Here is a 20,990-nt window from a genome sequence, read left to right as displayed (position 1 = left end):
GCAGGATTGTAGAGGTGGAGAAAGGGACCTAACAGGAGAGACAGCAGACAGACACACTGCTGTCAGACTCAGCCTGTGGGGTGATGTAGCACAAAGCCATGGGACAGCAGTGCTGAAGGCACAGGGACTGGCAGCCCTGACCCCACGCTGGCTTGTGGCACTGACCCGGACCTGTCCCTCCCACCACCTGTCACCAGAGAGGTTTTGGACTCCTCACATTGGCTGTGCCACACCACATCTGCCTGAGGCCACCCCAGTGCTGTGCAAGTCAGGATCTGTGAGGTCCACACACATTCTGCTCAGCATCCAGTGTGAAGCTTCCACACAGCTTATCTGTGAGAGGAGAGTAACAGCAAACACGTGAAAAGATGTATTCTGAGAGTACTCAAGTGTCAAAAAATGAAACAAGAAATTTTTCTGATTTTTTATTAGAAAGTAATGTCTTTTTTTTTAACAGCACAGAGATAAAAGAAATGCTACAACACAAACCACCTGGGACAAAGAAAATCCTCTGCTTCAATCCACTGCTTTCTTAGTATCTCACAGTTCCCTGCAGGAAGCCCACAGACTCCAAGAAGGCCATGATGGGGAAGGACCACACAGCTAAGTGATGTTTTGTGTTCTGGTATCAAAGTATGTTCCCAGTAAAAACACAGTGAGGAATCACTGCCTGATTTACCACTCCACTGTCTGCTGCAGCTACCAAAATGTTGAAAAAACATTTAAAATGATGGTATTAACATCTTGGCACTGCCTCTCCTCCTCAGATGGACCAAACATCCATCAATAGCAACAGGTCTGATAGAGCAGCACTGTCCCCAATACCTGGTGACAGGCATTCCCAGGGAGAGCCAGCAGCACATCAGTGTGGCTGCAGCTAACAACGTGCCAAAGACTGTAAGGAAAGGAAATTTACACATCAAATTTACCAGGTTGATCTTAACACTGATTACTCACTGTAGGAAAATTGACAGACCGTTTGAAATCTCTGCCTTGGCTGGAAGTTCTTGTGTTGCAGATGTGTGCTCAGCCCACAGCTGCCAGTCTCTGTGAGTGGTCAGGAACACCGGCCTCTCTGCCTGGACAGGGCAGGCCAGCTGTGGACAGACTGCACAGTCCTGGTTACTGAGCAGTGGTCAGGCATGTGCTTCATGATTTTGGCTGCCAGCACTATCACTGGACTTTCCAAATGGCTTATATGCTATTAAAAAAAAAAAAAAAAAAAAAAAAAAAAAAAAAGAAAGAAATCCAAAGAAAAATAGTGCCCATTCCACACTGGTGGGTGTCCAAGGCTCGTCAGTTTGCTGCTCTGTCCAGTCCCCTAATTCATCAAAACTGATGATCCAAAACTACACCGAGACCTACCAGTGAGCCCAGACTGCACCTCAATGGGAAGGTGCACCAGGTGCTGGGAGTAAGGAAAATGCAGTAGGACTGATGCTGCAGCAGCTTCTGGGATGGGACAAGACAACCAATGATCCAACACAGTTCAGCACATCGTGCCTTGGAGAAAACTGAGCATTCTGCTCCAAACATTGCTAACCAGACCAAGGAGAGGGAGGGCAGCGCCAGCAACCGTTGGCAGCAATGCTGCAGGGGGTATGCTCTCGCCAGAGTGGAGAGGACATGCACGTCCAGGGCATCTGTCCCCGGTCAAGGATGGGAGAATTCTTTAACAGCTATAAGTATGGAATGGCAAAGGGAAGGGGAATGGGTCAGCTCAGCTCTAGTAGTGTCGCTGGTAGGCACCCATCGGTTGCTGGGCTGAGGACCCCGCTCGCCCCTGGGCCACGGTTTGGCTCACAAGGTGGGAGAGGGCAGGACCACTCTGGATAAGGGTGTCCAAGGCTTTCTGCACACTGGGGTTGTCAAAGTTGATACCAGAAGACACCGGCCTTTGGGCGGGCACATTGCCAGGCGCAGGGAGGCGGGTTTGGTGCTGACCATAGAGCGGCTGAGGCTGTGGAGGAGCTCCGGGTCTCGGACCTGCGTTTCTCGAAGGGCCCGGGAGAGTAGGAAGCTGCGTGTTTGGAGTCTGCAATCTCTGCTGAGCCTGGTTTATATTTCCAGCATTGATCTGTGCTGGCCGGGGCTGCCCGCTGGCCAGGTTAGCAAAGTTCTGGTTGGGAGTGCTGCCCGCAGAGCCTGCAGAGGCTGCAGGACCGCTGTTTGCCACAGCAGCTGCTGCCGCCGCCGCCCCGCTGTTGAAGAGACTGAGGATTTTTGCTTGAAGCTCCTGCTGAGGAGTAGAAGAGGTCACTGGAACAGAAGGAGTAGAGACCAGAGGCTGTGAACTCTGATGAGCCTGAGAACTTGGAAGGTTGGACTGACTACCCAGTGATGATCCTGAAGGTGCCCCCAAAGGCTGTCTTGATATGGGTGCTGGGAAAGAAAGGAAAGGTGGTTAAAGCTCTGCAAATGCTTTTGAAGGGACACCTAAAGAAAACTAATGAAACAGCTATCAAAGACACGGCATCAGTAAACATCCACCCTCAGATCACAGCTGCACAGCTCTGGGAACCCAAACCACTCCAGAGAACTGAGCATAGCAGCCCAACCAGTTATGGCAGTCCTGCTGTTGCCCTAAGAGAATCCAGCATAAAAGGTCTTCCACATGAATACTCTGAATTGTCTCACGGCATGCAACGACACATCCATCTCAGTAAAATGAGGTACTATATGAGGATATTATGCTCCCAAACTCCTCTGCAGTCCCAGGACTCTTTTCCTGTCCCAGCCCTGAGGACCACAAACCACGTAGTAAAGTCTGTCTGGGGCTGTGGGACTTACCCTGCAGAGAGTCAGTGCTGCCCCGCAGCAAGCGCTCCTTCCAGTCTCTCAGGTAATTAATGACTTTATCTATCTCCTCAGCAGTCACATAGCGATTGTCTGCCAGCAGGTTCAAGAGAGTTTGGATCCCAGGAGGGTGACCTCCTCTGACACCCTCCTCCATGGGGGGTGGGCGCTCCCGCTCCTGCAGAATAGCTTCGTCTGCCATCTTGGCAGCCTGCCGGGCGATCTCCTCCCGCTCCTTCTCCCGGGACTCTGTCTTGTAGCGCTCGTAATTCCTTGCCACCAGCACCATGGCATCAGCCTGGGGCATGTTGCGGTGCTCTGCACAAAGGAAGAAAAGCTCTGAGTGACCCAAAGTGACTCTGGTGGAGGTGCTGTTCCTGTGCCTGCCAGCACAGCCCAGTCAGCAGCAGGCACTGCTCAGGGAGTGTGAGTGCAGACTTGGGAACTTCCCAGGCACACGGGAACAATTACATTTTCAAAGCCAACAGAAGGCCCATGGCTATCAGCCAGCAAGGCCAGCCTTTCCTTCCACAGCTGAGGGCTCAGCCCAGAAATGTCTTTCTTGTCTCTCACCAGTTAAAAGGAAAGCAGCTCCCTCTACCTCTCACATAAATCCTCAGTTCTCCGAGATGAGATGGTCCCAGTCATTTTACTGCTAAACCCTGGGACAGATCCAAAACTTGCCCTCTGAAGGCTGTATGCTTCCCAGACGAGGACAGCCATGGGAATACGTTTGTTTCTGTGCTGCCAGTGCCTTAACATCTCATGTGCCCATGCAGCTGGGGAGGGAGCTGCACTGGCTCAGTGTCACATGGCTGCCCACATTCAACACTCTTGAGGCAACAAGCAGCCATCAAAATTCTTCTGTAATAAAATGAGTAATGGGCAATTTCAATGGTGCGTTTTGAGGTCATTATTTCCAACTCCCACATAAACAGTCACCTGAACACAGAGTTAATCTGGGAGATCAAAAGAGCCTTTACCTTCCCAAAAGTGCCCAAAGCTTTGGGCAGGGTCCTTTTAACACCTGCAGAACATCAAATCCTGCAAGCCTTTTCCTCCTAACAGAAAACTTGGATTAATTTGAACATTAGGCTTTGCACAACGACAACTGTGAAAGAGTTCCCTGAAACAAACATGCATGCAAAGGTGGCCAGCAGCAGTTGAAGGGACCATTTCTAATCTCTGGAATGAGCTGTGGATGAGCTAATGACTGGGGTTCCCATCTCTGATACACCAGCAGATCCAGTGAAGAAAAGAAGCTTTGGCCTCCTGCCAAAGGTTTAACAGGTGTTAAACCAAAGAAGTTGAGAATTAAAACCAAGGGTAGTGGGAAGCCCAGTGACAATGTGTGTGAGCTGTGTCTGCAGGAAATGAGGGAGCTCTCCTATCACATCTGCATCTGATGTTAAAGGAAACTGGGCTTCTCCAGTCAGTGAGCATGCACCAAGCTCTGACTGTGCACTCAGAGGTTTCCCCTCCCATATGAACTCACAGAACATTACTTGGGAACACAGTAAGGGAGAAATAACCTTTGAAAGCTCAGCTGTGGTCAAACCAGTCACCTGTGTTGACAGATTTCATGAACGTTACATGTTGCTATGATCAGAGCAACACCTGCTTTCCCCAATCACATTTTGACAAGGTGTTTTTAGTACCTACACCCACCCTCATGCAACAACCAAGTCACACCTTGTGATGGAAAGCGATGTGACAAGTGTAAAGGTGCTAAGAAGGTGGAGCCTGTATACCCAAACACTTTGTAGATCTATCTTTTCATAACACTTTGTAGTTTTATCTTTTTATAACTCTTCCCAGTTTCATTATCAAACCTCTACCATTACCAAATCCTTATTAAATCACAAATGATTTTAAAATCTGTCCTTTAATTTGCCGCATTCCCAACATGCTCTTTCTGAGAGCAACAAGTGGTAGAGTGAGGTTGGGCTGGTATTACTCAGAGATCTCCCAGAGCAGTGCAGCTCTGGGGTCCATGACTTGCCCCAACACTGCAAAGGCTGGCAGTGTTAGGAGCCAAGAACACAGATGAGATTTCCTCTTGGCAGGAATTAGACATTCCTTTTGACAAGGGGCAAACACAGTATTACAGAAGCTTTTAAATAATGATATTCACATTTATGACATGGTGTCAAGTAATTTATGACTACTTATGTGACAGCAAGGATGCACTTTGCTCTATGTGGTTGTGCCTGAAAGAAAGGTTCAGAGTGACCACACAACTCCCAGCCAGCTGAGACCTTAGTACCTTGTGGGGTGCCAAACATGATGTTAACAGTGCAAGAACGGTGAACTTGGTGCTGCTGGGTGATGACAATGGCGAAAGGAGACCCTCCCCTGCTCACATCGTCCAGGGCTTGTGTCAGTGACATCTCTGTGTTGAGGAAGATCAGGTCCACCACCATGCCCAGGTCCCGCACCTTCCGCCCCACGGACTCTGCGTACTCCCTGCCACAAAGCAAAGGCAGCATTTAACAAACCAGTCACACACAGGAACAGAAACCTTGGCACTGCACCCTCTCCACCATCCCAGATTCGCTTTTCTGATTACTTGCCCAGCTTCATGACGTTTACCAGGACAGTACTAAAGCAATCCCATTATAGCAATATAAAAGCCCTTATTCTGATCTGAATCAGTCATTTCAGTTCAACAAAAATAAATTACAAATCAAGCCTTAGCTGAGCTGAGAAACAGAGTGTTTGCAAAGGGATTTACACTATTACAAATTTGTTTACACATAAATGTGTTTCAACTGAATTCATTAGGGGAAGGAATTTCCACCAGCAGAGTTCCAAGGGATACAGAGCAGAGAAGCCAACCTACTGAACTCATTTATTCCTGCTTTGTTCAGTATCTCAACTGTTCACACGTGCCTCATTCCTTATTGGCCTTCTCTTTTCTACTAGCTGCTTTCTGCCCTAACCCACTACCAAAACAGCATCTCTGGATCCACTGCTCCTGTATACCCTGTCCTACAGCCTTCCCCATTCAAGCACAAAACACAGCTCAGAAGGCTGAGCCTGAATTGCCAGGGTTTTTTTTTAACCTTACTTTACTTAAAACCAAACCTGCAATACCGACTGCACAAAAAGTCTGACAAATTCACTCTGTGTGCACCCACACCTCAAGAAAGAGGGTAATTTTATTGTCTTTGGAGGTGAAGTCTGTAATGGTGATTAAAACTGTCTCCCCTTCATCTTTTTAAGAGCTTTGAAGTCAAATGACTGTATCTAAGGCATTCAGGAGTCATCTTTCAACAGGTCTATAGCAGGTGACATCAGTACTATATATATATATATATATGTATATATACAGTACAGCTTCAATACAAGATTTATGAACAGCTCCAGCTCTTAAGGTTTGTAGCCATTACAGACCAAAATGATTCTTGGGATACTAAGCTGATCCTCTGGCACATAAAAAATATTCTTGGGTCAAGCACAATAACTTGTGGTCTTTTAGAATATCTTCCAAAGAATTTTAGTCACCAGGGGATAAAGGATCTAAAATTTCCTCTCAAGTTTTGTTCCAATAGGTAATCAACTCCATCAGAAGTTTATTTCTAGTTTCACTGCTTCTCCTGTTTCCATTTCCTCTGCATTTTCTACCAGCAGAGAAGGCAAAGTGCCAGCTGTCTCTTTCTGCCCCACATGTACAGCAAAGTTAAAGAAAAAGCAACTCTTGATCTTTTCTCTGAAAGGTTAAGGAGACAGAGCTTTAACTTTCCCCTGACAAACATTTTTCTTCATATTACAAGCCAGGTCTGTGATTTATTTACATATTTACTATTCTTTAGTATATTTAATTGTAAAGATACAGACATGAGACTGGTGACATTGTTAAAGCCTTCTACTACTGTGCCAGGTGTACCTCCTGTTCCCAACAGAGTGTCTGCCCTGTGAACTCAGGAAGTGCTCAGCCAGCCACAGGAGATCACCCTGGTTACTGCTTATACCTGCTTTTGATACCTGATTGCCTTCAGCAGTGATTTCGTGCTTCTTGCACATTGGAATAATGGCAATGACTGGTGTCTGCCCTAGGAACCAATCCAGCAGGAGCTCTGGACTAACACCCCCAATCCACCCTGACCCCTGCTCTGTACTGTCACCTGGTTGGCACATATTCCTAAGTTCCATATCATGCTACCCATGAAAAACAAGTACAGGCCCCTACAACCTGTTGAAATGGTAGGCTTATATGGAGAGTAGGTATAAAAGTATCAGGAGAAGGTACTGCAATAGATTAAAAGGGGGAAATACAAGCAAAGCACAAGATACATTTCCTCATCTCATCAGCATATATTCCCAGAAAAAAAACTGGAGCTGTAGCTTCCTGGGGACTCTAAAGCCACACTCCTCAAGAGCAGCCTGTAAGACAAACAGCCTCAAGGCAGGACTAAGTTTAAATCCATCCTCTTCTACCATGCAATAATAAAACTGATTATAACTACTTTCTTACTTTGTCTGTTTATTCACCACTATCACAGAACAATCCACGGGTCTCTCTGCATCAAAACGCCTCTTGATTTCCTCATAGTACTGACGGTACAGCTCCTCGCGGCGCCGCTCCTCGCGCTTCAGGCGGTCTGAAATGAGCACAGGGACGAGTGACACCCTTCACACCTGCTCAGAGGGGCACAGAGCAGCACAACTGTGGCACCGTGGCACCCCTCCTTTGACGTGGTGCAGGTACTCACCCTCGGGCTCCTTGTAGCGGTCGTAGTAGGAGTCGTCCTTGCGCCGGTAGTAGTCGTCAAGGCGCAGGTAACGGTCGTAAGACTCGTCTCGTCTGCAACATTCAGAAGCAGCAATGGTTTCCTGCAGCACCATCTCAGGCAGCGACTTTGGCCAAAGCATCACACCCAGACCTCCCCCACGTTCAATTTCTGAGGTACCCATCTGCTCCTCACAAGACACAGATCAGCACCCAACTGTCCCCAGCCAAGGGTGATTTCCTTAAACGCCTGACACCACTCAAACAATTGTGTCAGAAATGCCATAAAAACATTACTTTGGCAAATAGGATCTTGGAGAGTTTACCTGTACAAAGGGTCCCGAGGGTCTCTCATATCCCGTGGATCCCTCACATCTCGTGCACTTCTCATATCCCGTGGATCCCTGTATCGATCATACAGTGGCTCCCGTGGGTCACGAAGGTCTCTAACATCACGTGGGTCCCTCAAGTCCCTTGGATCCCTGATATCCCGTGGGTCTCGCAGGTCCCGTGGGTCCCTGTGGTCTCTGGCATCACGCATGTCTCTAGCTCGAATGTCTCGAGCGTCTCTGGCATCTCGCCCGTTCCTGCCATCCCTGCCATCTCGGGGGTCTCTCCGTGGGCTCCCCCGAAGAGGGGAGCGGTCACGCCTGGCATCTCGGCCATCCCCGTAGGCATACTGCTCTCTGAGGAAAACACCAGGGAAATTCCATTAGCCTGCTAATAATACGAGTAGTCACCCTTACATATCTTACCTGAGGTGCCAAAGTCACCTTTCATAGCAGCTGAATCCTCCCTCTTACCCCACAACAACAAACATTGACCAAAAGTCGTATTTTGAAGCAGTCTGGAGAATGTTCAGCACAGCCAAACAAGACCCAGAAAGCTCCTTAATGGAGCACTAAGTGTAGAGCACCTGCAGGTGAAGTGAACAGGCACTTCAGAAACCACCATTTTAAGGCCTCCGACCTCCAGCATCAGCCATAGATGATCTATCAATCATGTCTGGCAAATTCTTTGAGACAATTCAAGGTGATGTAGGCCAATACCCACATATATGCAATAGCCAGGAGTGTTCAAGGGATCCATTAAATTCGCTCATGAATGACAGCAGAACACCTGAAGTAATGTTATTGGCATATGATTAAAAAAGGAGCAGCTTGTGAGGAAAGACAGTGCAGGCTCCATGCTGCGGCTGGGTTTGCGTTGCTGACAGAAGGCAAAGACAGCTATGGCCTTCTCCTGGATTTGAGGGACAGTTTCTGTAGAAAGCCAGCTTTATGCTTATAATGCCCTGGTTAAAAGGGTACTAAACCCAACCAGCATCCTCAGTGGCCACAAAAGGCTTCTCTGTTGGATCTGAATGATCTATCTCATTCAGACTTTATATTGCAGTCTTCAGAGGCAAGGAAGAATAATGCTCCAGTCTTCATCTTTTCCCATAGCGATAGGATTTTTTCCAGGTTGCATTCTGTTTTCCAGAGAACACTATAACTTCACTGTAGTCAAAACAAAGCCTTAAAAAAAATCTTGCAGAGAAACGTTGGAACTTCACGTGTTCAGACTGTTTTTTCCCCAAAAATAGTGACAACCATCAGGAAAAAAACCCCAGCTTTTTGAATCTTTATTTCCCATACTTGACATGACTTTTACAGTCCTCAAACAGCCTAATCTAGTCTTTATGAAAGACAAGCAGAACCTAAGTCTGCATCCACTGCAGTGCAGTCACATAGAGATCACCTGGAGAGAACGAGTCAGATGAGCCCGAGTTTGGTGTCAGGCAGAGTGACAGGAATGAGATGGAAGAGCAGTCTGTGCATGGATTTTGGTGTCAGACACCCAGCTGTGCTGGGAACACATAAGAGTGCTGGCATTCTCTGTTTGCATTACAGATACAAACCAGATTTTGGGACAAATTAGAGATGCCACCGAGAGCATATATAGTCTCATCCTCTAAGTGACATAATGAATTTGCAGACAGCCAGGTGTAAAGTCCTTCAGCTTCTTGGATGTATAAATCCACTTTTTGTTTGTGATCTGTATTGAAATCCCATCCTGTGACAGATACATCATAGCCCCCTTCCCACAAAACCTACAATGAATGATGGCGGAAGCTCAGGGGAAACTCCTGACTTGCCCTAATGGATATGAAGTAACTGATCTTTCCATAGCTGTGAGACCATTTAGCAAAACAACCAGATGCAGGGGAATTGTTTGGCATATGACATTTATTCCAGCTGGAGTGGAGGTGACCAGAAGAGGCCACATTCATTTTCCGCAGAGACAAACAGATCCAGAATGAAGAACGCACAACTGCGACAGAAGTAGAGATGTGGCACAGGTAGCCTCAGCTCTTGTGCCCACATGGCTGCCCTGCTCGAGGGAGACAGAAGCACAAAGGCACAGCTTCCACACCTCAGTCACCATGGCCTGGCTCCTGCAGCATCAGCACCACTGCCTGCATCTGCCTGGGACTCGGCCCTGCTGGCGCAGCGCCGCTGTGTGCGGCGCAGCGTGGGGCTCTGCAGCACTGGCAGCTGCTGTTCCCAGGCCACAGCGTGCTCCAGAGTCCACTGATCACAGCCATGCCCACGACTTGATGACTGTGACCCCACTGCCACCTGTGCCCACAGTGCTGCTTGGGACCTGGTGCTACCACATGTGATGGCCATGGTGTAGTGCCAGCTGAAATCCAAGTGTGTCACAGTGGCACCAAAGCCTTTGGCTGCTGTTCAGTCATGTCCAGTGCTCCTTAGGACTGCAGCACAGGCACCTGCTCTTGTACACATGCAGGATGACATAGTTTGCAATGCCCATGGCATCAGTGCCTGTGCTTGTCCCTCTGCAGTGCAGTCCAAGGATCAATGCTCATGGTACAGACGCCTGACCTGCACCCCTGCAGTGCTGCAGCACGGGTGGCACTGAGGCCAAAGATGAGCCATCAGTGCCTGCTGCTCACATACCCCCAGGGTCCTCCCACCAGCACCAAGCACACTCCAGGCCAAAGACTTGCTGCATCTGCCACAGGAACCCCAGCACTTCTTGGGCCTGATGCCCACATGCTGGTCTCTGCAAGCACATTTGGCCCTATGTAGGCTTAAGTGCAGTGCATAAAAATCCTAGATGGTGCCAAGAATTGCAGCTACTCATTCTCTGCCTTTTTTTTTTTGCTTTTTGCTTTTTTTTTTCCTTTTTTTTAATGGTGTAGATGTCTTGCTTGCACTTTTCCCTCATTTTTGGTAATTTAACAGTTCAAGCTAGTAAAGCACACTACACGTGGCACTTCAATTACCTTCAAGTCCAGCAAGCACCATGCTTTTTCATGGAAGGCTTTACAGCAGAGGCACACAGGCTGGATACCTTGTACCAAACAACACTGCAGCATGTCTTTGTGTGCTTCCTTTGTGTGGAAAGGAAATTGAAGTCATCTTCCTGTGACAGGCCAGTCCATATGTCTTCCCCTTGCCTGTGGCTGCCTACACAGAGGAGGTGAAAGAGGTGAAGGTGCTGTGCCCACTGAAGGGTGGGAAGCCAGAAGAAGCTGGAGAATACAATGGTGACTGCACAGGGGGCCTGGCTCCAGGCTCTGACAACACAACCACACGGGCAGACAGGACCGTGCAAGAGACATTTGCTCTGTCTCGTGTTTTGCTCAAGCGCTCTTTTCCAGTCTCATGGCAGCGTTGGAAGCTTTCAACATCAGAAGAGGCAAGATCGCAAGATCCTCTGCACTAGGAGCACTGCAGCCCCTTGGCATTCTCTAGATATGTCTTGGCTTCTGATCCTTGGAGGCAGGAGCAAACATCAAGTGTATTCTTCTTCCCAAGTCTCTCACAGCCTGTGCTGCAAAACTGAATGCTGGGCCGCAGGAGTGGCAGCAGACACAAGGTTTCCCTTGTGCCTCCCAAGGTGCCCAAGCCTAAAGGGCTCTCAGAGGTGGAGCAGACACTTTCCTGCTGGAGCATCACTGCTGGATTGGGGAGGTGGCAGTAGGGAAGAGACACAGACATTTAGCACAGGCCGATGGGCTCATGCCCCAAAGGCCTGAACTCCTAGTATAACTCACTGCTTCCAGGTACTTTACCTTCGTGTGGGACTGGACCTTGATGAAGCCTTATTCATATTTCTTCTTTCCACTGCTTTATTAATATCTGTAAAGAATAATCAACCCATCTGTTCAATGCTATGAAACAAAAAAAAGATCATCAGCACAATTCAAATGAAAGCAACTTAAGCTCAACAACATCCAGATGGTGCAAGGAAATCCATTCAGCAGAGAGACATTGTCACTTTGACAATTTTTTATTAAGTTTAGATAGTACAACATAATGAAAATTTCATGGATTTCTTTGACTTCAAAATAGGGTGGACAGCTTGGGTGAAGTTTTAACCCTGCATGTTCAGGCCTACATCCAGACTCTTCCTTCCATAAGAGAACCTCTTTCTTCTGCAGTCTATGAGCGAGCAGAAAGCGACTCATGGACTCTAGGAGAAAAAGCAGAGTCTGAAAACCTCCGAGAAAGGAATGATGGCCAGCACAGTCTTAAGTTCACAGCCAGTCCTGTTCAACGGAGCATGCCGATACCCTTGTTGGGAATAATCCAAGGGTTCTCAAAGGGGCACGTGCAACTGCCTTCCAAGAGACTGCTGCAGTGTTAAGGTGCACGGCCCCCAGCACTGAGAAAAGGATCCAGGGGCCTGGAACACAGGCTCCTTAGGAATTCAACATGGTGCATTCAAAACACCATTGTTAACGTGATGCAGACTAAGGCAACAGATCGGAAATTTGAAAACTGGTTGGCTTCTGAGGATCTCTGTGAAAAACACCATGAAGGGAAACACAAAGAAGGAAGAGAGCTGTGAAGAAACAGAATCTCGTCCTCAACCCACAAAAGTGAAGTTGCCCAGAACTGGCAGGGACCCACACTGTTCTCAAAGCCTCCTGTGACAGCTGACTGGAGATGAAATAATGCACTGGAGGGGGGCAAGAGCAAACAGCAATGTGACTTTGGACATTTTACTGAGAACCTTTAAAGGAAACAACCCAAATCTGGGCCCTATGTGCTCCCCCAGAATCCATCAACAATTAACATTTCTGATAAGTTATTTGCATGAACCACTTTCAAAGCTCTTGCATGAGAATATACACATGTCGTGATGTCTTTAGGCAGACTCAGCCTCAATATCTTCTGTAACATCCCAAACTATCCTTCATTATTTTCAAGATTAAAACTGTAATTAAGGGATCAGGTCTAATTTTTGTTCTTGATGTCAATCAAGCAGCATGTTGCCTCTCAGATGGGGCAGAGAAGCAAGTGCAATCTGAACATTAACTACAACTGCAGCATTACACCACTCACAGGACCCCAGAGCACCTCCCCAGGACCAAATACAGCTGCAGGGTCTACTGTTACAAACTACATCTGAAGGACATTTATTCTCTAAGCAGTTTTACTACTAAAGATATGAAAACACTACTGTGCATTTGTGGAAGTACTTTGTATAATCTACACTGGAGTTAAACTCTGCCAGAACTTTTTACCTCACTGTGTTATTAATGATTGTATTCAATACTCAGACTGCGTAACTGAAGTAACTGTTCTCCTTGCATTCATTTTTTAGTTGATAATTTTGCCCCTTAAAGTCAAGTGTTATCTTTAAGCAAGACACTAGCTGCTTTCTTTGGTTTAAGATTATTTTTATTTTCTGTTTTAAGATGCCATTGAAGAAACCTATTATGATTTTTACACTCAGTATCATACATTTCTTTCAAATAAAAAAAGTATTTAGATCTCCACAAAAATATTTTAGTAGAAGAAAAAAAAACTTTGACAGGGATCCTTCTCTTGTGCAAAACAAACACATTTAGTAACATTTTATTTAATGCCAACAGCATTTACAAATTAAGTATTTGAACACTGACAAAACTTCGGGAAAAAAAGCCCAAATAAAAAGTCTTCTGTCCTGTAGGATTTTGAGATGACAGGGCCACTGTAATCACACAGTGTAAACTTCTGAACAAACATAGGTGACAGGAGTTTCTGGAATCCATCTATCACAAGTGCAGCAGTGGCACTGAACTAGTGCTTATCTTTTAGCAAAACATCTAATTCCAATTTAGAAGTCTTCAGAGCACAGAAACCACCACAGATCAAATAAATTACTCCAGAAGCCAATTACTCTGCTGTTAGAGAAAAGTCTTTATTCACATTTAAGGCACTGTCACACTTATGCCTACTACACTAAAACTCCCTGAACCCCAGGTTGTCTGTAACACAGAGATCACATCACTCCTTTCTCTTGAGATTTTTGCTTGGGTTTGTTCTTGAATTCTAAACCTCTGTCAGGTTTTTTCAAGGCTTTTCCAATTCAGCATTATCCTTTTTGAACCAGGCATACCAAAACTCTTCCAGCAGCAAAATCCCACCAAAACCCCCCTACTTGCACGCCTGTGCTTTGCACAGCCAAGGATAACCAAAGCACTCTGGCTGGGTGCAGACCTTCCCTGCCAGCTTCACTTAAATCAGGTCTGTCTGCATCCAGGATAGGAAGTCCAGGTCCTTTCACCAGTGCCTCAATCTTCTTTATTTCATCCTTTTTTTAAAACATGTTTTTCTCTCCAAGTCACTTAGAAAAGCCCTGTATGGCCAGGACTCAATTTTTCTAGACCACCACTCAAAGCACTGAGAAATTCCATCACGTTACACCTATTCCATTCTAGATTCACTTGAAATCCATTTAACTCTGCTGCTTTTAACTGCACTTGTTTCTTATCAAGTCAAACACCTTCCAGCACTCTGTACACTACCACTGCTGCTTCCAGCCCTAGAGCCTGCAGTACCATAAGAGTAACTAAGACAGGATTTATTTTGATGGACATTAATCAATTGCCTTCTCATCAGTGTCAGGTGAAAGAATCCCTTTGTTCCCAGGCTCTGATGCCAGGCTCATTCCATTTATCCTGCCTACTGGCTCACCTGCAGCACTCTACCAGCTCCCTGGAAACTCCTGGTTTTCCAAGGCTTGTGGAAAAACACCAGTAACAGACTAGGCAGGTCAGTAGTTCACTGAGCCTCACTGACGTTAATTCTTTTGAGAGCTCTAGATTTGGTAGCTGCAGTTTTACCTTTTTGGTTTTGCTACTGAAATGGAAATTACATTAAACACATCTCCTGCCTCTTCAAAAACAAACAGCAGAAACATTAACTGGTCTTCTCAGTTAGAAATTTTATCATTGCCAGTCATTTAGCCTTAGCTTCTGAACCAGCCAAAGCTGCTCCTATTTAAGCCTTTACACTTGGATAATGCTGGACATCATTTCTTCTTGTATCCTTCTACCCTCCTTGTCTATTTGCCTTCATTTCCATCTTCAGGCTCCTATTTGTTACTGCACATACACCTTCCCACAGGTTACTATTTATTCCTCCTGTCATTCTTTTTTAAGTCACACTGTTTTTCTTCAAATTATCATAGGCTTACTTTGAAAGTAATTTTTTTCTTGCATTTAAAAGATTACTCGTGGATTTCTAACCATTCATGTCCATTTAAGTCTGCTTCCAGCACATTTAGCAGAATTATCTTCATCTTTATGAAAATACCCTTTTTAAAGCACCCAGTATTTATAGCACTGCTTAAAGGCTGGCTCCACTTGTGCAAAATCCCAGCTAAGTTTACTCAGCCAACCAGCCACTAAGCACTGTGACCAATTCCTCTGAGCACGTCAAGATGAAGCCCAGTTTTGGTTTACAAATGTTATTAAACCCTGTGCTGGACATTCAGTGATCCCTTTCCAGGGCTCACTTGCTGCACAGTTCCTTCTCTGTTCTTAAGGCTAACAGAGCTTTCCAAAGACTAACACATAAAAATTCAGGGTAAGACCCAGGCAGCAAGGTGAGCCACACGGCAGGTGAAGCACACAACAGGAACTCAGGAGCCAAACACATTCTGTTTAAATTGATTGAGACTAAGGCCAGCCAAGTGTCACACTGTGACCTTTGAGGAGGGCTTTAAAACAACAGCACCCTTTCTCCCGAACGCATGCTGGGGTCAGGAGAGCGAGGAGCATTTTCCTTACCTAATCTATACCCTTTATAAAGGCGACCCTTCTCACCGTCCAGAGCGGCCTGGACATCTTCTAGACGGTCATACTGCACGAACCCATAGCCATGGTACATGCTGAGGGCTGCAAGAGTTAACAGCAGGGCAAGACCGGTTACAACCACGGACAGTGTGACCCACACCCGGCCAGCGCTAACCCCACCAGCTGCACGCTACCCAGACACCACTGTGCAAGCTTCCTGGGAAAATCAAATCCACCAGGATCAAAGTGCAGAGCTCAAAGACTCTGATCAAGTTCCTTCTGACAAGGCAGTGACCAAAATTCAGCCTGTGAAGTGACCAAGATTTGATTTAGAGGCTATGAAAGAGTATTGTGACATCACACTGCGACCCTAAAAGCTAAAACATAGCTGATATATTTGCATTATGTTTGAGCTGTACTGAAGGAATTGCTTTTCCTGACAAAATGCAGGCAGAGAAAATTATCATTAAAAGGTCACTATTTAGGAACAACATTGGTCACTCCTGTCATCATCATCAAATAGCATTTGACAAGCATGAAGCAATATTTCTCCCTGAAATCCCTGCCACAGAAAGGCACAAGATAATATACTAACCCCTGATTTTGCCATATTTTGAAAATATCTCTTCCATTTCTTCACGAGTCATGTGGTCTGTGGGCAAATTGCCGACAAAAAGTCTTCTCTCTAAATCCTGAGGATTGGTGCTGTTAGTGAAGTCGCTCTGTTTGATGCTATTGCTCTTGCGTCCTCGAGCCATTTTGCTTTCGTTCCAAATCCAACTCTTCGCAAAAAAAAAAAAAAACGGCCATGCATATCATTTCAATCCATGACATCAAAATTAAACTGGAACAAGATTAAACTTAACAGCTTTGCAGACTAGAAGCCAACTGGGTCTGCTTGACGCAAACTTCACTCCAGAGAAATCTCAATACGAGGGACACAGAGGTCAGGCAAAATCACTCACTGCAGCATTCTGGCTGAGCTTTTCTGTAATACTGAAAGGTAGCAAATCTAATAATTTTGCAGATAGGTTTTAACAGTTTGACTCCAAGCTAAGATACAAATAAAACTAATTTTCCACTAAAACTCCTTAACTTTAAGCTTTTCAACATGCCCATTGTTGTCACATCTAGTTCTTCAATCCACTGATAAGAAATATTAAAATTTATGCAATATTTTAGTAAGCTGAAAGGAAACACTCATTGCAACATTGCATAACAGCACCCAAAAATTCCAGCAGGGCTTGGAATGAGGCATAAGGAAATAGTGCTGTAACACCCCTAAGTGACCACACCTGATCACTGCACTACACGTGAAATCTCAGCTTTCCAGTCCCAGAAAGCACAGGTCCTTATCTGCACCTCTGTCAGACAGCACAGCCTTGTCCCCATGGAGATGTCAGCTCCCACAGCAGGCGGGTCCACAGCTGGGAATTCAACCCCCCCCAGGTGAATGCTGCACCCTTGCTCAGCTCCCCCATGCAGAAAAAGCACATTCCCTTAGCCCACACCCCTGCACACAGCTGGAGCAGTCAGCAACATTCACTGCACAAACTCACCCAAACAAATAAAAAAAAACAACACCCCAGTGAAAAAAAAAATAATAACATAACAAACACTGCCAAGCTAACAAAAAACACCATCCCCAGGCTTCAGACTTTCTGGTTTAAAATTCACCATTAGATAAAGCTTAAAGAAATTAATAACACTGAAGCTTTCAAGGTGAACTTAAAAGTTTGAAAATTATTTAATAAAGTTGTCCTACTTCCTAAACATTCACCTACAGGAATGCAGGATGGGATTTTCTGTTTGTAACATGCAAGAAGCTTGGAAAAAGAAAGATGATGAAATTGAGTGTATCAACAGAAACTTCTCTTTTTAATCATGCAATGCCTACAACCAAGATACTCCCTAACAGTACCCTGGAGTAAAATACAATTTCAAAGTCATCTCTAAATAAATAAATCAAATGTCAAAATAGATAAGACGACTCTATATGAATACTTTTGCAACATTTAACTACCATGAAAAATACATCTACTCCAGATCTGAGACAAAAAATGTATTTATTTATCTATCCTTTAAAGATCAATCAGCTTCACATTTGCATCACTCTTGCCCCTTTTTAGGAAACCCTGCAGAGAACACTTCCCTGTCTAATCAACTTTTTTTAATTAACTGCCAGAACCAGGGTGAGGAAAACAAAACCCAACACCCAAAACAAAATCCAACAAAATTAATCTCCTCTATCATATTCGCCCCAATCCCCCTGCAAATTCATCCACACACACACACAGAGTTTCTTCCCCACGAGAAGTACCAAATCCCCTTTTTTTTTTTTTTTTCTTTTTACACAAAAGCACTGGACTCCTATTCCACTATCGCAGCTCAAGTTCTCATCAGCTGAGGGCAGAGAAGCTTTCAAAATTCCCTCAAAATGAATAAGAGGCAATAAAACGTGGAAGGCACCATCCAGGCCAAGTTCCCATCCGGAGCAGGATGCAGTGCACAGGCACACCAGCAAACAGGTGTCAAACTGGCCTGGAGCTGCTGGCAGGACACCTCACGTTCAGGATCAAAAGCTGTAAGAAGGAAGCTGTTTGTGTTCCTCAGGGGTGGGGATAGCAGGGGGTGTCTGAGGAAGAAGCTGCAAGAACTTTCCACGTTAAGAAAAACAGAGCCATTTCCCCACTTCAAAACAATCAGTAAATCAGAGCTCTCATCTAAGATAATTCACTGCCTCTTATCGTTTACCACGCAGCAGATTACACAGTTAAGGGCCATTTAGCGATCATGAGACCAGAATAATTGAATGTTGTCCCACCTCTGGGCACTCTACATCAGGTGAACACCTAATTGCCACATTAAGCCCTGCTGTACGAATGCAGCCAGAGAGGCACGGGGGGAGTTTAAAGGGGACAATTCCCCGCTCAGCAACTGCGGGTCCTACCACAGGACAGCCACAGCACCTCACGAGCCAACAAACCCTCTGGAAATTAATTAAAGCCACATCTCTCTAAAAATCTTATATTTAAAACCAGAGTTGTTTATTAATAGCGCTACAGCTTCAAGGAAGCAGGACTGCTGGAGCGGGATACTGCAGCTCATTTGCCACAAGCGAAACGCGACACAAGTCTCGCGAAGTTCGGGGGCAGAGCAGAGACAGCGGGCACGGAAGGCGGAGGGAACGGGGAGCGCGGAGCTCCCCCGGAGCGGAGCCGCGCTCTGCCGAAAGGGCCTCGGGGCACCGCCCGTCCCGGCGCCCGCACCTGGGCGCACGCGGGGCCGCCCGCTCGGTAACCGGGCAGCGCCTCCGCCTTCCTCCCGCGGGCGGGCAGACCGCGCCGCGCCCCGCCCCGGGCCCGCTCGCCCCGGGCCCGCCGGGAGCGACCCCGGCCCGAGCTCCACCGGCGGCCGCCGCTCCCGGCCCTGCTTCCCCCACCTCCGCCCGGGGCTGGGCGCTTGCCAGCGCACACCGCTACAGCCCCGTCCCATCCCGCCGATCCCGCGCTGCCCGGCGGAGGCGCGGCCCGCCCGCAGGCCGCGAGGCACGCCCGGCCCGGCCTCAGCCGAGAGCCGGGAGGGAGCGGGCCCTCTGCGGGGCTCGCTGCCGCGAGCCTGTGGCTCGGGCGCTCCGCGCACCGGACCCGCAGACTCACCGCCGCTCCGGCCCGGACCCGGTGCCCCGTCAGGCCGCCGCCGCCAGGACAAAGGCGCCACCCGCCACTACCGCACGGCGCCGTCGCAAACAGGAGGAGGGGGAAGCACGGTCGCTATGGCGACTCAGCGCGCTTTCCGGCGCGGCAGCGTGCCGCCATGCCTGCCGAGGCAATGGCCGCTTGCCCCGGCTCCCGGCACATCCCGCGGCACGGCGCCGCAAGGCAGGCCGGGAGTTGTAGTGCCGAGGAGGCCAGGAGGTCCGCTGGGTGGCGCTATCGGACCTCGCGCGGGGGAGGCGGCGGGATCGGGACCGGGACCGGGACCGGGACCGGGATCGGGATCGGGACCGGGGCCGGGATCGGGACCGGGACCGGGACCGGGACCGGGATCGGGACCGGGATCGGGACCGGGACCGGGACCGGGATCGGGATCGGGATCGGACCGGGACCGGGACCGGGATCAGACTGGGACTGGGACTGGGACCGGGACCGGGGTCAGACTGCGACAGGGACCGGGATCGGGGTCAGACTGGGACAGGGATCGGGATCAGACTGGGACAGGGACAGGAACCGGGATCAGACTGGGACAGGGACCGAGATCGGGGTCAGACTGGGACAGGCACTGGGATCAGACTGGTACAGGGACCGGGACCGGGATCAGACTGGGACAGGGACAGGAACCGGGATCGGGATCAGGATCAGACTGGGACAGGGACAGGAACCGGGATCGGGATCAGGATCAGATTGTGACAGGGACTGGGATCAGACTGGGACCGGGACCGGTGTCAGGATCGGGACCGGGGTGGGGATCAGAGCAGGACAGGTTCTGAGACTGGGGCCGCGATCAGGATCAGACCGAGAACCAGGACCGGAGTCAGGATCAGACTGGGACTGAAGTCGGGATCGGACCAGACGCGGGGCCAGGCCCGGAGTGTCCCTATCCCGTTCCACGGGTGGCGTTCCCGTGCTGTGCCCCCAGCCCCGAGCAGCAGCTGCCCCGGCACTCTGCCCGCTGTGCGGGTAGCGGGACCGGGGGCTCTCGCAGGGGCTCCCGCCCGAGCAGCTCCTGCCGACCGGGAGCACCGGGACCGGGAGAGGGGCGCTCACAGCCCGCGGCCACAGGAGACCCTGCAGGCAGACCCTGCCCGACGCCGCGGGGATTTCCCAGGCCAGGCCCACGGCAGCCGGGGCCAGAAATCCCCTTCTCTCCGCAGCCGCCCTCTTTGCCCTCAAGATTCCCCAGGGACCCTTCGTGCTCCCGGGTGAGTCACTTCTGGGAAGTGACATTGGGCCGGGGAATCCAGAGCGCTCGGTTCCAGTTCTCGCTGCCCGCGGGGAGCGCGCTGCCCTTCTCCCGGGAGCAGCTGTGACCTGGCCGATTGTGGCAGCAGCCTCCGGCCGGGGCCGTGACTGTGACCGGGCAGGCGGCTGCTGCCGTGTGTCCTCTCCGGCAGTGCCATAAGTGACCGGGGCACCGAGGTGACCGGGGCACCGAGGAGCCACCGTTCGCTGCCCAGCCACCGCAATGCCAAGGGAAGTGCCGGAAACGTCTCCGGAGCGGGCACGGATCCTGGAAGTTCCCTGGGGGTGGCTGGGAACCACTTTGGGGAACTGAGACGAAGGTACAGCGACGGCACCGCACTGCTGCCCCTTCCCCTTTCAGCACTGACGTATTTGCGGGGACACTCCGCACAGGCCAGGGCTCTTGGCGGCCCTGGGGGGC

At 48.6% G+C, this 20,990-nt stretch overlaps 1 protein-coding gene across 3 annotated transcripts; it reads right to left on the bottom strand.

Annotated features, from left to right (window-relative positions):
- Positions 1 to 409: 409 nt before the first annotated feature.
- NCOA5 (nuclear receptor coactivator 5) lies at positions 410 to 19,425 on the bottom strand. Of its 3 annotated transcripts, XM_064391791.1 has the most exons (10): positions 19,268 to 19,425; positions 16,204 to 16,390; positions 15,603 to 15,710; positions 11,613 to 11,679; positions 7,855 to 8,214; positions 7,512 to 7,603; positions 7,274 to 7,400; positions 5,063 to 5,262; positions 2,791 to 3,114; positions 410 to 2,382 (listed from the first exon to the last, which is right to left on the bottom strand). In XM_064391791.1, exons 2-10 carry the CDS (start codon positions 16,364 to 16,366, stop codon positions 1,727 to 1,729), a joined length of 2,097 nt encoding a protein of 698 aa, XP_064247861.1. In that variant the 5' UTR covers positions 16,367 to 16,390; positions 19,268 to 19,425; the 3' UTR covers positions 410 to 1,726. The 3 variants fall into 3 exon arrangements, with proteins under 3 accessions (XP_064247861.1, XP_064247863.1, XP_064247864.1); XM_064391793.1 differs by lacking the exons at positions 11,613 to 11,679; positions 15,603 to 15,710; positions 16,204 to 16,390 and having other exon boundaries at positions 19,268 to 19,358; XM_064391794.1 differs by lacking the exons at positions 11,613 to 11,679; positions 16,204 to 16,390; positions 19,268 to 19,425.
- Positions 19,426 to 20,990: the final 1,565 nt, after the last annotated feature.

This window comes from Passer domesticus, chromosome 16 (assembly GCF_036417665.1).
Source record: "Passer domesticus isolate bPasDom1 chromosome 16, bPasDom1.hap1, whole genome shotgun sequence".
Lineage (NCBI taxonomy): Eukaryota > Metazoa > Chordata > Aves > Passeriformes > Passeridae > Passer > Passer domesticus.
Note: the sequence above shows the minus strand (reverse complement) of the source record. Positions and strands in the feature narration are given on the sequence as shown.

Excerpts from the sequence above, each read along its gene's own strand:
- NCOA5 (XM_064391791.1), bottom strand. The coding sequence starts at position 16,366 with ATGGCTCGAGGACGCAAGAGCAATAGCATCAAACAGAGCGACTTCACT. Across the intron at positions 15,711-16,203 it reads AAAATATGGCAAAATCAGGG|CCCTCAGCATGTACCATGGC; the intron begins GTTAGTATATTA and ends TAACTCTTGCAG. Across the intron at positions 3,115-5,062 it reads CATGTTTGGCACCCCACAAG|AGCACCGCAACATGCCCCAG; the intron begins GTACTAAGGTCT and ends TCCTTTGTGCAG.